At 50.5% G+C, this 11,588-nt stretch overlaps 2 protein-coding genes across 2 annotated transcripts in view; one reads left to right on the forward strand and one right to left on the reverse strand.

Annotated features, from left to right (window-relative positions):
• NDUFA13 (NADH:ubiquinone oxidoreductase subunit A13) overlaps positions 1-3,789 on the reverse strand; it is a 14,151-nt gene extending 10,362 nt beyond the window's left edge. The window contains exon 1 of the mRNA XM_006147090.3: positions 3,646-3,789. Within this exon, the coding sequence (XP_006147152.2) occupies positions 3,646-3,739 (94 nt within the window). The 5' untranslated portion in view covers positions 3,740-3,789. The remainder of the gene's footprint in view (positions 1-3,645) is intronic.
• Positions 3,790-3,821: 32 nt separating this feature from the next.
• Positions 3,822-5,774, forward strand: TSSK6 (testis specific serine kinase 6). Its single transcript, XM_006147091.3, has one exon. It carries the CDS (start codon positions 4,590-4,592, stop codon positions 5,433-5,435), a length of 846 nt encoding a protein of 281 aa, XP_006147153.1. The 5' UTR covers positions 3,822-4,589; the 3' UTR covers positions 5,436-5,774.
• The last annotated feature ends 5,814 nt before the right edge of the window (positions 5,775-11,588 follow it).

An 11,588-nucleotide genomic window follows, 5' to 3' on the forward strand; every position in this document is an offset into this window, starting at 1 on the left:
GAAGGGATTGCGGTGTGGCCATCCCCCCAGGGGGGGGTGATTTCTTGCTTTCTGTCTCTCTGTCTCTCTCTGTCTGTCTAGTGAGCGTACGCGCCTTAAAGCCAAAAAAAAAAAAAAGAAAAACCTCCTAAAAAAAGAAAAAGCGAAAAAAGAAAGAAAGTAAGCATCCTCCCAGGGGCATGGTCACCTTACGATCTCTTCTCCTCCATCTCTCCTTCCTTTTGGGATCTTGGGCAGGCATGCACACACACACAACAATGTGTTTTCAAGCCACTGGATCCAGGGCTAGAACCACATCATTGGTCATGTGGGATCCAGCTGCCTTAACCACCAGGCCACATTCCCTGGTCCTGTGCATACATTCTTTATCATAAAAATGGGGGTAAGACTGGAAGCCAGGATGGGGCAGGGTGTGGGATGGAGAACAGAGCCGCTTCCTGCTCCCTAGGCTAGACAGGCTCCTTCTCAGAGGTTCTCCAGGCCCACCCTGGTTCAAGGAAGCCCTGGTTATCCCAGGCATCACAACTAGAAGTTATGGCCAAATTGGGACTAGCAGGTGGCGTGGTGGTTAAGGCACTGGAAACTCCCACATGGCTGACCACGGTTTGAGTCCTGGACCTGGTGTTTTTATTTCTCTCTCTCTCTGATCAAATTAAAAAAAAATGAATGAATAAATAAATAAAATTAAATGGGAAAAAGAAAAAGGGAAAGAAATTCTGGCCAATCTGTCTTGTCTCCTCAGCCAGGCTGTGAGCAGCTCAGGTCAGGGCCCGGCATGCCAAGTGCTCACTCACTGGTGAGTGAAATCCAGGCACAAAACAAAGACTAAGGGGACCAGCAGTTGGTGTAATGGCTATGTCGCAGGACTCCCATGGATTTGACTGTGGTTCGAGCCCCAGACCTGGTGGCTTAAACTCACGCTAGGCGCGTGTGCATGCGTGCCCAAGATCCTGAGAGGAGAATGGAGGAGAAGGGATTGCGGCGTGGCCATCCCCCCTGGCTTTGTCTCTTTCTTTCTCTCTGTCGCTTTCTGTCTCTGGTGAGCGCACACACCCTATGGCAAAAACTTCTCCAAAAACAAAACAAAACAAAACAAAACAAAAACAAAGACTACCAAAAGGAGTGTCTTCTTCACTTGCCTGAAGCCAAGAAAGACCGGTGAGTTTGTATATGCTTCAACAAAAGTTGGTAAAAGGGGCCAGCAAGCGGTGTGGTGAATAAGGGCGCTAGATTCCCACATGGCTGACTATGGTTCAAGTCCCGGACCTGGTGGCTTGCTTTTTCACTTTCCCTTTCTTTCTTTCTGGTGGTCAAATAAATAAATAAATAACAATAACAAATGGAATTAAATAAATAATTCTTTTCTTTTCTTTTTCTTTTTATTTTTTTTTTTGAGAGATTTTCGCTATAGGGCACGTGCGCTCGCCAGACAGACAGAGACATAGAGACAGAAAGTGAGAAATCACACCCCAGGGGGGATGGCCACGCCGCAATCCCTTCTCCTCCATTCTCCTCTCGAGATCTTGGGCACGCATGCACACGCACCCGGCATGAGGTTTAAGCCACCGGGTCCGGGACGCGAACCGTGGTCAACTACATGGGAGCCCAGCGACATAGCCATTACGCTAACTGCTGGTCCCCCCCCCCTTTTTTTTTCTTTTTTTGGAGAGGTTTTCTGCTATAAGGAGTGTGTGCTTGCCCCCAGAGAGACAGAAAGTGAGAAATCACACCCCAGGGGGGATGGCCACGCCGTAATCCCTTCTCCTCCATTCTCCTCTCGAGATCTTGGGCACGCATGCACACGCACCCGGCATGAGTTTTAAGCCACCGGGTCCGGGACGCGAACCGTGGTCAACTACATGGGAGCCCAGCGACATAGCCATTACGCTAACTGCTGGTCCCTGGCCAGCCTATTAATAAAGAGCTGCTATAATTTGGCTCTGTCTGGATGCCCCCGTATTTCTCGCTGATTAGACTACAACAGCCCAGCGTGACGTTTAAGCTGCTGGATTATGAACTTGAACTACAGCTGACCTCGCGGGAGTCCAGCGACCTAACCATTATACCATCTGCTGGTCCCTCCACTTTAATATTTCTAAATTGTTGTCTGGACAACTGTCTCTGGCCAGCAAAGCGTAAAATATTTATCTGGTCCTTTATAAGAAACGTTTGCCAGTCTCTATTCTGGGATACAAGAAAGCCGAAAGGCTTGAGTTTTTACCCAACATTGATCATTCTATATTTTTAAAAAAATAATAATTTGATTTAACTTTACTTATTCATTTGCGTATTTTAATTGACCAGAGAAGGACAGAGCCGAGAGATAGAGAGAGAGAGAGAGAGAGAGAGAGAGAGACAGGGGGCGAGGGGAAGGATAAGAAAGCAAGCTACCAGACCCGGGACTTGAACCACGGTCAGCCATGTGGGAGTGTGGCATCTTTAACCACCACACCACCTGCTGGCCCTGATGCTATCCTTTCTATTATGTGAATTCCTTTTTATTTTTTTTTTAAACCATGTGCATTTTCAAAAAATTATTTAATTTTATTTCTTCTTCAATTTGACTAGAGAGAGGGAGAGTGAGAAACAAGCTGCTAAATCCACAACTTGAACGGAGATCAGCCATGTGGGAGTCCAGCGCCTTAACCGCCACGCCACCTGCCAGTCCTGTTTGGGGTTTTCAATCGAGGCATTACTTGTAGCATAACGTGCTAGGTTTAGTGTAAAGTTTTACGAATTAAGCAATGTATCCGCACTTAATTTCTGCTTTACATTTTGTATTTCTTTGTTAACTCTGGGTGTTGAATATGGGCATCTTTTACATTCTCTTTTACATCTTTCTATGTTAAATCTGACCACAAAGGGGCTGGCAAATGGCATGGTGGTTAAGGGCGCTGGACTCCTACATGGCAGACCATGGTTCAAGTCTCGGACCTGGTGGCTTTCTTTCTCACTTCCTCTCTCTCTCTCTCTCTGATCAAGCTGGAAAATAACAATGATAATAATAATTAATAAAGTTAAATAAAATAATTCTTAAAAAAAAATCTGACCATAAAATTGCAAATATTACTTAAAACATTTGAAAACTTTAAGAATAGGATTCCTGGGACACCCTTGCACTGGGATCTGCCAGCAAGGAACCACAGCATGTAACATTGTAGGTATCCCTGGAGTCGGAGTTTCGGTCCCAGCATTGCTCTGCCTCTCCCGGGCCTCAGTTTCCCCACCTGGTAACTCAAGAGTGGCTGAGGTCGGGGCTGGCAAGTGGCAGGGTGGTTACGTCGCTGGGCTCCCACAGGTTGACCACAGTTCGAGTCCCATATCTGGAGGTTTGTTTTCTCACTTTCCCTCTCTCTCTCATTCTCTCTATTAAAATTAAATAATAAAAACGAAGACGATAAATAAAAATTAGATAAGTAATTATTAAAAAAAAAAAAAAGAGTGGCCAAGGTTATGAATGGGATCGACCTCCTGGGCTGTTACGAAGAGGAACCAGAGGTGAATAAACGCTCGGGGGTCCCCGGACTCCTTTCCCCATCCCACCGCCGGGGAAACTGAGGTCCACTTGCATGCCCCGGGGCCCCGTTTCCACCGCAACATCCCGAGGACCCAGACCCTGAGACCCTGTTGCAAAGCGGCACTGACCCGACAGTCCCCGACGCGGCAGATTCCGCTTGTAATCGATGGGGCCATAGCCCCCTGGCGGGGGCATGTCCTGCTTCACCTTTGACGCCGCCATACTTGCAGGAGCCCGCACTTCCGGTCGCGAGCGGAAGTGACGACAACGGTGGTGCGCCATGCTGAGTGTGGCGGAAGTACGGAAGAAGGTCTTCCGCGGCGCAGCTGCGGGCTGCTCTACGACGGCTCCGGAGCGCTAAGGTGGCTGCGCCCGGCTGTGACATTGCGCCCTGGCTGCGACCGAGGAGTCCTTAATCTGTATTCCCCTGGACGAGGCGTAACTCAGTCGTTGTTGCCGTAGCCGTCGGGCTCAGTGGGCCTTGCACTAAAGACCCCCCGGGTTCACATCCCCTTGGAGCCATGCACGGGCCGATCGAAAACCGCCAGCTCCCGCGGAAACCGGATCTGGGACTTACGCTCCCTCGTTCCTGTTTTCACCCCCAGCGGGGAGCTCGGTGGGCAGTCCAGGGCTCTTATGGTTACGGATGGGGTTCAAGAAGTTGGGGGAGCGGCAGGTGCTTGGATTCGGATTCATGAAGTGGCACCCCAAACTCAGAATGGGTTCTGCTACCCCGATGCTGGTTGGGACCCCTTGCTAGTTCCTCCCGTCGGAAACCCACTATTCAGGGTGATTATGAGTCACAAAGCATGAGGGGCTGGCGGGGGGGAGACCCGCGGGGCGGGGTCCGGACGGCTCCCACCCCCGAAGCAGAGTGACGCCCTTGGTCACTTCACAAGGCAGAAATTGTTACCGAGGCAATAAAAGGCATCGCGGCGGCGGGGGCCTGGGAGTGGGCACATGGGGGTGCGGGTGTGCAGGTGCCAAGCGCCATGGGTTAGGCCCGATATCGGGGTCCGGCCGCACCCAGACAGCAGCCGCCTCCTGCACCCCGCGCGCCCCTGGCGCCACCATGTCGAGCGACAAACTCCTGAGCGAACTCGGCTATAAGCTGGGCCGCACGATTGGAGAGGGCAGCTATTCCAAGGTGAAGGTGGCCACGTCCAAGAAGTACAAGGGGACGGTGGCTATCAAGGTGGTGGATCGACGGCGGGCTCCTCCGGACTTCGTCAACAAGTTCCTGCCGCGAGAGCTGTCTATCCTGCGGGGCGTGCGACACCCCCACATCGTGCACGTCTTCGAGTTCATCGAGGTGTGCAATGGGAAGCTGTACATCGTGATGGAAGCAGCGGCCACTGACCTGCTGCAGGCCGTGCAGCGCAACGGGCGCATTCCCGGGTCGCAGGCGCGCGACCTCTTTGGGCAGATCGCCGGCGCCGTGCGCTACCTGCACGACCACCATCTGGTGCACCGCGACCTCAAGTGCGAAAACGTGCTGCTGAGCCCCGACGAGCGCCGCGTCAAGCTCACCGACTTCGGCTTTGGTCGCCAGGCGCACGGCTACCCGGACCTGAGCACCACCTACTGCGGGTCAGCAGCCTATGCGTCCCCCGTTTCAGCAGCCGATGCGTCCCCCGAAGTGCTCCTGGGCATCCCCTATGACCCCAAGAAGTACGACGTGTGGAGCCTGGGCGTCGTGCTCTACGTCATGGTCACCGGGTGCATGCCCTTCGACGACTCGGACATCGCGGGATTGCCCCGGCGTCAGAAGCGCGGCGTGCTCTACCCCGATGGCCTCGAACTCTCCGAACGCTGCAAAGCCCTGATCTCGGAGCTGCTGCAGTTCAGCCCTTCGGCTAGGCCCTCGGCTGGCCAGGTAGCGCGCAATGGCTGGCTGCGCTCGGGGGACTCCGGTTAGAAGCCGGGGTTCCCGCCACTCGCGTCTCCCGGGGGCACTGAGCCAGCGCGGCGCACGCGCAAAAGGCAAGCTTCCCGGGATCCGAGAAGCCGCCGCGCGCCACTGCGCACGCGGTCTACCCGGTCCCCTCTCCTCCCCCTTCCTCCTCCACATCGGGGCCACCTTTGCCCCAGTTTGGAAGCTCCCTTCCCTTCCATGGTCCCGAAAGCAGGAGGACGCATGCGCCTCCTCGATCCTCCTATTCCCACCTCGGAGAAAGTGGGATGCGAGGAAACGGAAGCATTGCGCCTGCGCGGAATGAGCGACGGCCACGCGGCGGCTGGTGGCTGCCTGGAGGAGCTGCCGGCCAGCGGACGCGAGTGACCTGCCGGCCAGCGGACGCGAGTGGAAGGTGTCGCTCCCCCGCCAACCGCGAATGCCGGGTTCCCCTTTGGAACCTGCAATAAACTCGCTGTTCCTCGCACCTGGCTCTAGCGGTGGCCCCCTTTTATGGAGTGTGTGGGGGTTGCAGCCAGGGGGAGCAGGGAAGTGGGTAGGGACACCTCGCTTTAGAGAAAAGCTTGTCGTGGTTCCTGCTCCAGGTCTCGAAAGAGCTAGGAGGATTCGAACCCGGAGCTTCTGGGCTTCCTAGCTGGATAGAAGAGGCTTCGTCATCTCTGGGGTCATGATGGTGGTGTGAATGGGGATACAGGGCTAGATCCCAGTATCACCCGACCCCCGTGTTTAAGACTAGAACAGTGTGGGATGGGGACCAGCAGTTGGCATAATGGCTATGTTGCTGGGCTCCCACGTAGTCGACTGTGGTTCGAGTCCTGGACCCGGTGGCTTAAACTCACGCCGGGCGTGTGTGTGCGTGTCCAAGATCCCAAGAGGAGAATTGAGGAGAAGGGATTGCGGTGTGGCCATCCCCCCTGGAGGGTGATTTCTTATTTTTTCTCTTTCTGGCAAGCACACGCGCCCTATAGAAAAAAACTCTCCAAAAAAATGATTAGAACAGTGGGGAGTGGAGGCTGCCTCTCTAAGGATTTATAGATTAGTAAACCGAGGCCCATACACTTAGGTGTGATTTGAACCCAACTCTGCCTGAGAGGGGCAGTGGGGTGGTGGAGGACCTCCTCAGTGAGGGTCCTAACCCTCTGGAAAAAGCGTCTGGAGGGAAGAGTTGGGGCTGGGCTGGATTTGCGAGGCACAGTGATTCATTTAGTTTCTGTTCATTCCAGTATTCATGCAATTTTTTTTTTTAGAGGTTTTTGCTATAGAGCGCATGCGCTCGTCAGACAGCCAGAGAGAGACAGAGAGACAGAAAGCGAGAAATCACTCCCCAGGGGGGATGGCCACGCCGCAATCCCTTCTCCTCCATTCTCCTCTTGGGATCTTGGGCACACACGCACACGTGCCTGGCGTGAGTTTTAAGCCACCGGGTCCAGGACGTGAACCATAGTCGACTACATGGGAGTCCAGCGACACAGCCATTATGCCAACTGCTGGTTCCCTGTTCTTATTTTTTTACTTTGCTATAGGGCCCCCATCATTCCTGGAGGACGAGAGAGGGAAAGTGAGAAAGCAATCCCTGGGGGGACTGAACCCTCTGCAATCCCTTCTCTTCTGTTCTCTTGGGATTATTTATTTATTATTTTTTTTGAGAGGTTTTCGCTATAGGGCGTGTGCACTTGCCAGACAGACAGAGACAGAGACAGAAAGCAAGAAATCACCCCCCCAGGGGGGATGGTCACGCCGCAATCCCTTCTCCCCCATCCCGGTGTGTTTTTCAAGCTGTGGGGTCCATGATTCAAATCACAAAGTTGGCCATGTAGGATCAGCCGCCTTCACCACCACCACCTGGTTGGCCTGCCCTCTCTGTTCTTAGCCTGTCATACTTGGTCTCACCTTTAAACCTTCACACAGGCTGCTCTTAATCCTAGCACCCTATTCCTGTCTTCATTCAAGACTTGGCCCAGGGGACCAGCAAGTTGGTATAGTGGTTAAGATGCTGGATGCTCCTACATGTCTGACCACAGTTCAAGTCCCAGACCTGGTGGCTTGCTTTCTCACTTTTCTTCTCTCTCCCTCTCTCTGGTCAAATTAAAATAAATGAATGAATAAATAAAATTGAATAAATAATTCTTTTTAAAAAAAATACTTGGCCTGACAAATCACCACCTCCCTGACAGCCCACTCTTTCACTCCTGGCCCTCCTCACTAAGATGGGTTTGGGAGGGGGACCAGTAGGTGGCGTGGTGGTTAAGGCACTGGACACTCCTACACGGTCGACTACAGTTCGTCTGGGACCTGGTGGCTTGCTTTCTCACTTTCCTGTGTCTCTCTCTGGCCCAATTAAATGAATGAATAAATAAAATTAAATAATTAAAAAAAAAAGAGAGATGGGTTTGGAAGGTGCTGGTGCCAGCAGTCAGGGGAGAGCACGCACCTGCCTTTTCTGGAGGAGCAGACGGGCACGAGTTTCCTCCCACCCGATGGCCACAGGCCTAAGGCTCAGGTCTGCCAAGGTCTATAGAGGAGGAGGCTATGCCTGAATGGAATCACAGGACTCCCATGGAGCCCCTGAAAAAGCTGCACGTTTCTTGAGGTCAATATTGTGGCACTGGGTACCAGTGTGGATGTGTCACAATAGAGTAGGACAAGCTAATGTTTAACTTTTTAAAAAATAATTATTAAATTTTATTTATTCATTCATTTTTAATTTGACAGAGACAGAGACAGAAAAAGAATTGAGAAAGCAAGCAGCCACCAGGTCCAGGACTTGAACTATGGTCAGCCATGTAGGAGTGTCCAACACCTTAACCACCTGCTGGTCCCCCTAATGTTTTTATTTTCACTGTATTATATATATCAAATATATGTATTTTTTACAGTCCCCCCACCCCCTAGAGTGTATGTCAGACACAGTGAGAGGAAAAGTGAAAAATCACCCCCCAGAGGGATGGCCATGGTGCAAACCCTTCTCCATTCTCCTCCCGGCATCTTGGACACTCACACACATGCATCAAGCCTGAGTTTGAAGCCTCCTGGTCCGGAACTTAAACTGCATTTGACCCTGTGGAAGTCCAGCGACCTAACCACTATGCCATCTGATGGTTCCATTATTACTATATATTTTTTTTATCTTTTGAAAGGTTTTTTGCTATAGGGTCTGTGAGCTTGCCAGAAAGACAGAGCGAGACAGAGACAGAGAGAAATCACCTCCCTCCCCAGGGGGGATGGCCACGCTACAATCCCTTCTCCTCCATTCTTTTATTATTTTTTTTGGAGAGATTTTCGCTATAGGGCGCGTGCAGAAAGTGAGAAATCACCCCTCAGGGGGGATGGTCACGCCGCAATCCCTTCTCCATTCTCCTCTCGGGATCTTGGGCACGCACGCACATGCGCCCAGTGTGAGTTTTAAGCCACCGGGTCTGGGATGGGAACCGCGGTCAACTACGTGGGAGTCCAGCGACATAGCCATTACACTAACTGCTGGTTCCCTCTTCTCCATTCTCTCAGGATCTTGGGTGGGCATGCACGCACACGTGCCCAGCTTGAGTTTAAGCCACTGGGTCTGGGACTTGAACTGGTGTCGACATGCGAGTCCAGCGACATAGCCATTACACCAGCTGCTGGTCCCTGTATTTTAAATTTTCTATAGGGTATGTACATTCAGCAGAGACACAAAGACAACAAGGGTAGGGGGAACAGAAAGCAAACTGTCAGGTCTGGGACTTGAACTATGGTCAGCCATGTGGGAGCCCAGCCCTTAACCACCATGCCATCTGCCAGGTTTAACTTCACTATGTCCTCTACCAGCTGTGTACCGTGGCTGCAGGGAGGGCTCTTGGGCCCCAGACCAGAGGCAGGGATATCTTAAAAACAAAAACAGCAAAAATAAAAGCATAGAGTGGACCTGCAGGTGGCATGGTGGTTGGGATGCTGGACTCCTACATGGCCGACCGTGGTTTGAGTCCTGGGCCTGGCAGCTTGCTTTCTCACTTCCCCTCTCTCTGGTGAGTGCATGTGCACTATAGCAAATTTTTAAAGATTACATAAAATTGAGACCAGCAGATGGTATAATGGTAACATCACTGGATTCCCACAGTCAATCACAGTTCGAGTCTGGGGCCTGGTGGCTTAAAACTCATACCGGGTACATGTGTGTGTGCCCAAGATCCCGAGAGGAGATTGGAGAAGGAATTGCGGCGTGGCTACCTCCCCAGGGGTGAGGTGATTTCTTGCTCTCTCTGGTGAGCACACATGCCTTATAACAAAAATCTCTCCTAAGTCCCCATTTAATATATACCGAGTGTCCACACTCTATGACTGAAACCGATTGACTAAAGGATATAAACACAGTAAATGGTTGTGAATATCAGATATACTGTTTGTGAAAAAGTAGAGTCTGAGGAAGGACATTTTGAAGAAAAATAGAGGTAAAACATTAATGGGATAAAGAAATATATTATCTGTTGAAGATATTTTGATCAACTGGACTGGGGAGAAATGTTCACATATTGAAATGTTCACTTCGTAAGCTAAACAATGTGATTGAATGTATAAAAGAACAAGAAATAAAAAATAAATGAAAAAAATAAAAAGTAAAATTGGGGACCAGCAGGTGGCGTGGTGGTTAAAGGTGCCGGACTCCCACATGGCTGACTGTGGTTTGAGTCCCAGATCTAGTGACTTGCTTTCTCATTTTCCCTCTTTTTCTCTCTGTCTGATCAAACTGGAAAATAATAATAAAGTTAAATAATCTTTTTTAAAAAGGGTGAAATTTAGTTAGGTATTGCACATACAGAGCTGGATCCCACATGGCTGACCATGGTTTGAATTCTGGCCCTGGCAGCTTAAAAAACATGGCGGCACACGTACCCCAAATCCCACAAAATCCCAATGGAGAGGGACCTGTAGTGTGACCAGGTGCCGCTACTGGCTGCTCTCTCTCTCTCAGATCCTGCTCTTTTGCTCAAGGAAGAGATAAACTTTAGGGCCAGCAGGGGGCATGGAAGTTCAGGTGGCTGGATCCCACGTGACTCTGCAGCCCCAGCCCTGGACCTGGTCACTTGAAAATCATGCCAGGCACATGTGTGCCCAAAAGTCCCGAGAGAATGGAGAAGGGATAGCAGCACTGCCATCCCTCCTGGAGGGTGATTTCTCATCTCCTATCTCCAGCAAGTGCGCATACCCTATAGCAAAATGAATAAAAATAAAGGAAGGAGGGCCAGCAGGTGGCATGGTGGTTAAGGTGCTGGACACTTCCACATGGCTGACCACAATTCAGGTCCTGGCCCTGGTGGCTTGTTTTCTTGCTTTCCCCCTCTCTGTCTGTCTTTCTCTGGTCAAATTAAAATAAATGAATGAATAAATTAAATTAAATCATTCTTTCTTAAAAAATAAAAATAAAAAAAGATACTCGATTCCCACATGGCCGACTATGGTTCAAGTCCCAGACTTGCTGACCTGCTTTCTCACGTTCCCTGTTTCTCTCTGATCAAAAACTGGAAAATAATAATAAAAAAATAAAGTTAAATAAAATAATTTTTTAAAAAAAATGAAGGACAACTACTGAAAGCCAAGCCTGAAAAATCACTCCAGAAAACCCTACAGCTCTGGCGTAGAGGCTGAGGGAGTGATGAACCTCTCTCCGTGGGCAAAATCCACCAAGACTTTGCTATAAGGCAAGCATGCTCACTAGAGAGAAAGATGGGGGTGGGGGAAGCAGGGAAGGAAGAGAGAGACAGAACTTAAGGCCTACAGGATTAGTTGGCTGCAAAGCCCCAGGTTCTGGCAAAAATGGAGGCCCAGCAGGGAGAGAGACTCATGGGAAGATGGAGGCCCAGTGGGGAGGGACTCATGGGCTCCTTCACAGCCCAAAGACAAGGTGCATCTCATGTTTTGCTTCCCCCATTAACTAAGGGCCGCCCTCCACCTTCCCTCCAAGTTGACAAAACAATGCAGGAACAGCAGGCCTGAGGGGAAAAGAGAAAAGCAGTCAACACATCGTCCATTTCTTTATTGTTCTTCTGCCTGAAACTTCCTCATCTTACAATGAAAGCCACCCCGTCTGCAGCATCTCCGGTTCACCAGGCCCTCTTATTTTGCTTTGGTGGCACTTTTTTTTTTTTTTTTTTTTTTTACTTTTTTTTTTAAAAATTTAGAGTT

The sequence above is a fragment of the Tupaia chinensis genome, unplaced genomic scaffold, assembly GCF_000334495.1.
Source record: "Tupaia chinensis unplaced genomic scaffold, TupChi_1.0 Scaffold000201_1, whole genome shotgun sequence".
NCBI classification, from domain to species: domain Eukaryota; kingdom Metazoa; phylum Chordata; class Mammalia; order Scandentia; family Tupaiidae; genus Tupaia; species Tupaia belangeri.

Excerpts from the sequence above, each read along its gene's own strand:
- TSSK6 (XM_006147091.3), top strand. The coding sequence starts at position 4,590 with ATGTCGAGCGACAAACTCCTGAGCGAACTCGGCTATAAGCTGGGCCGC.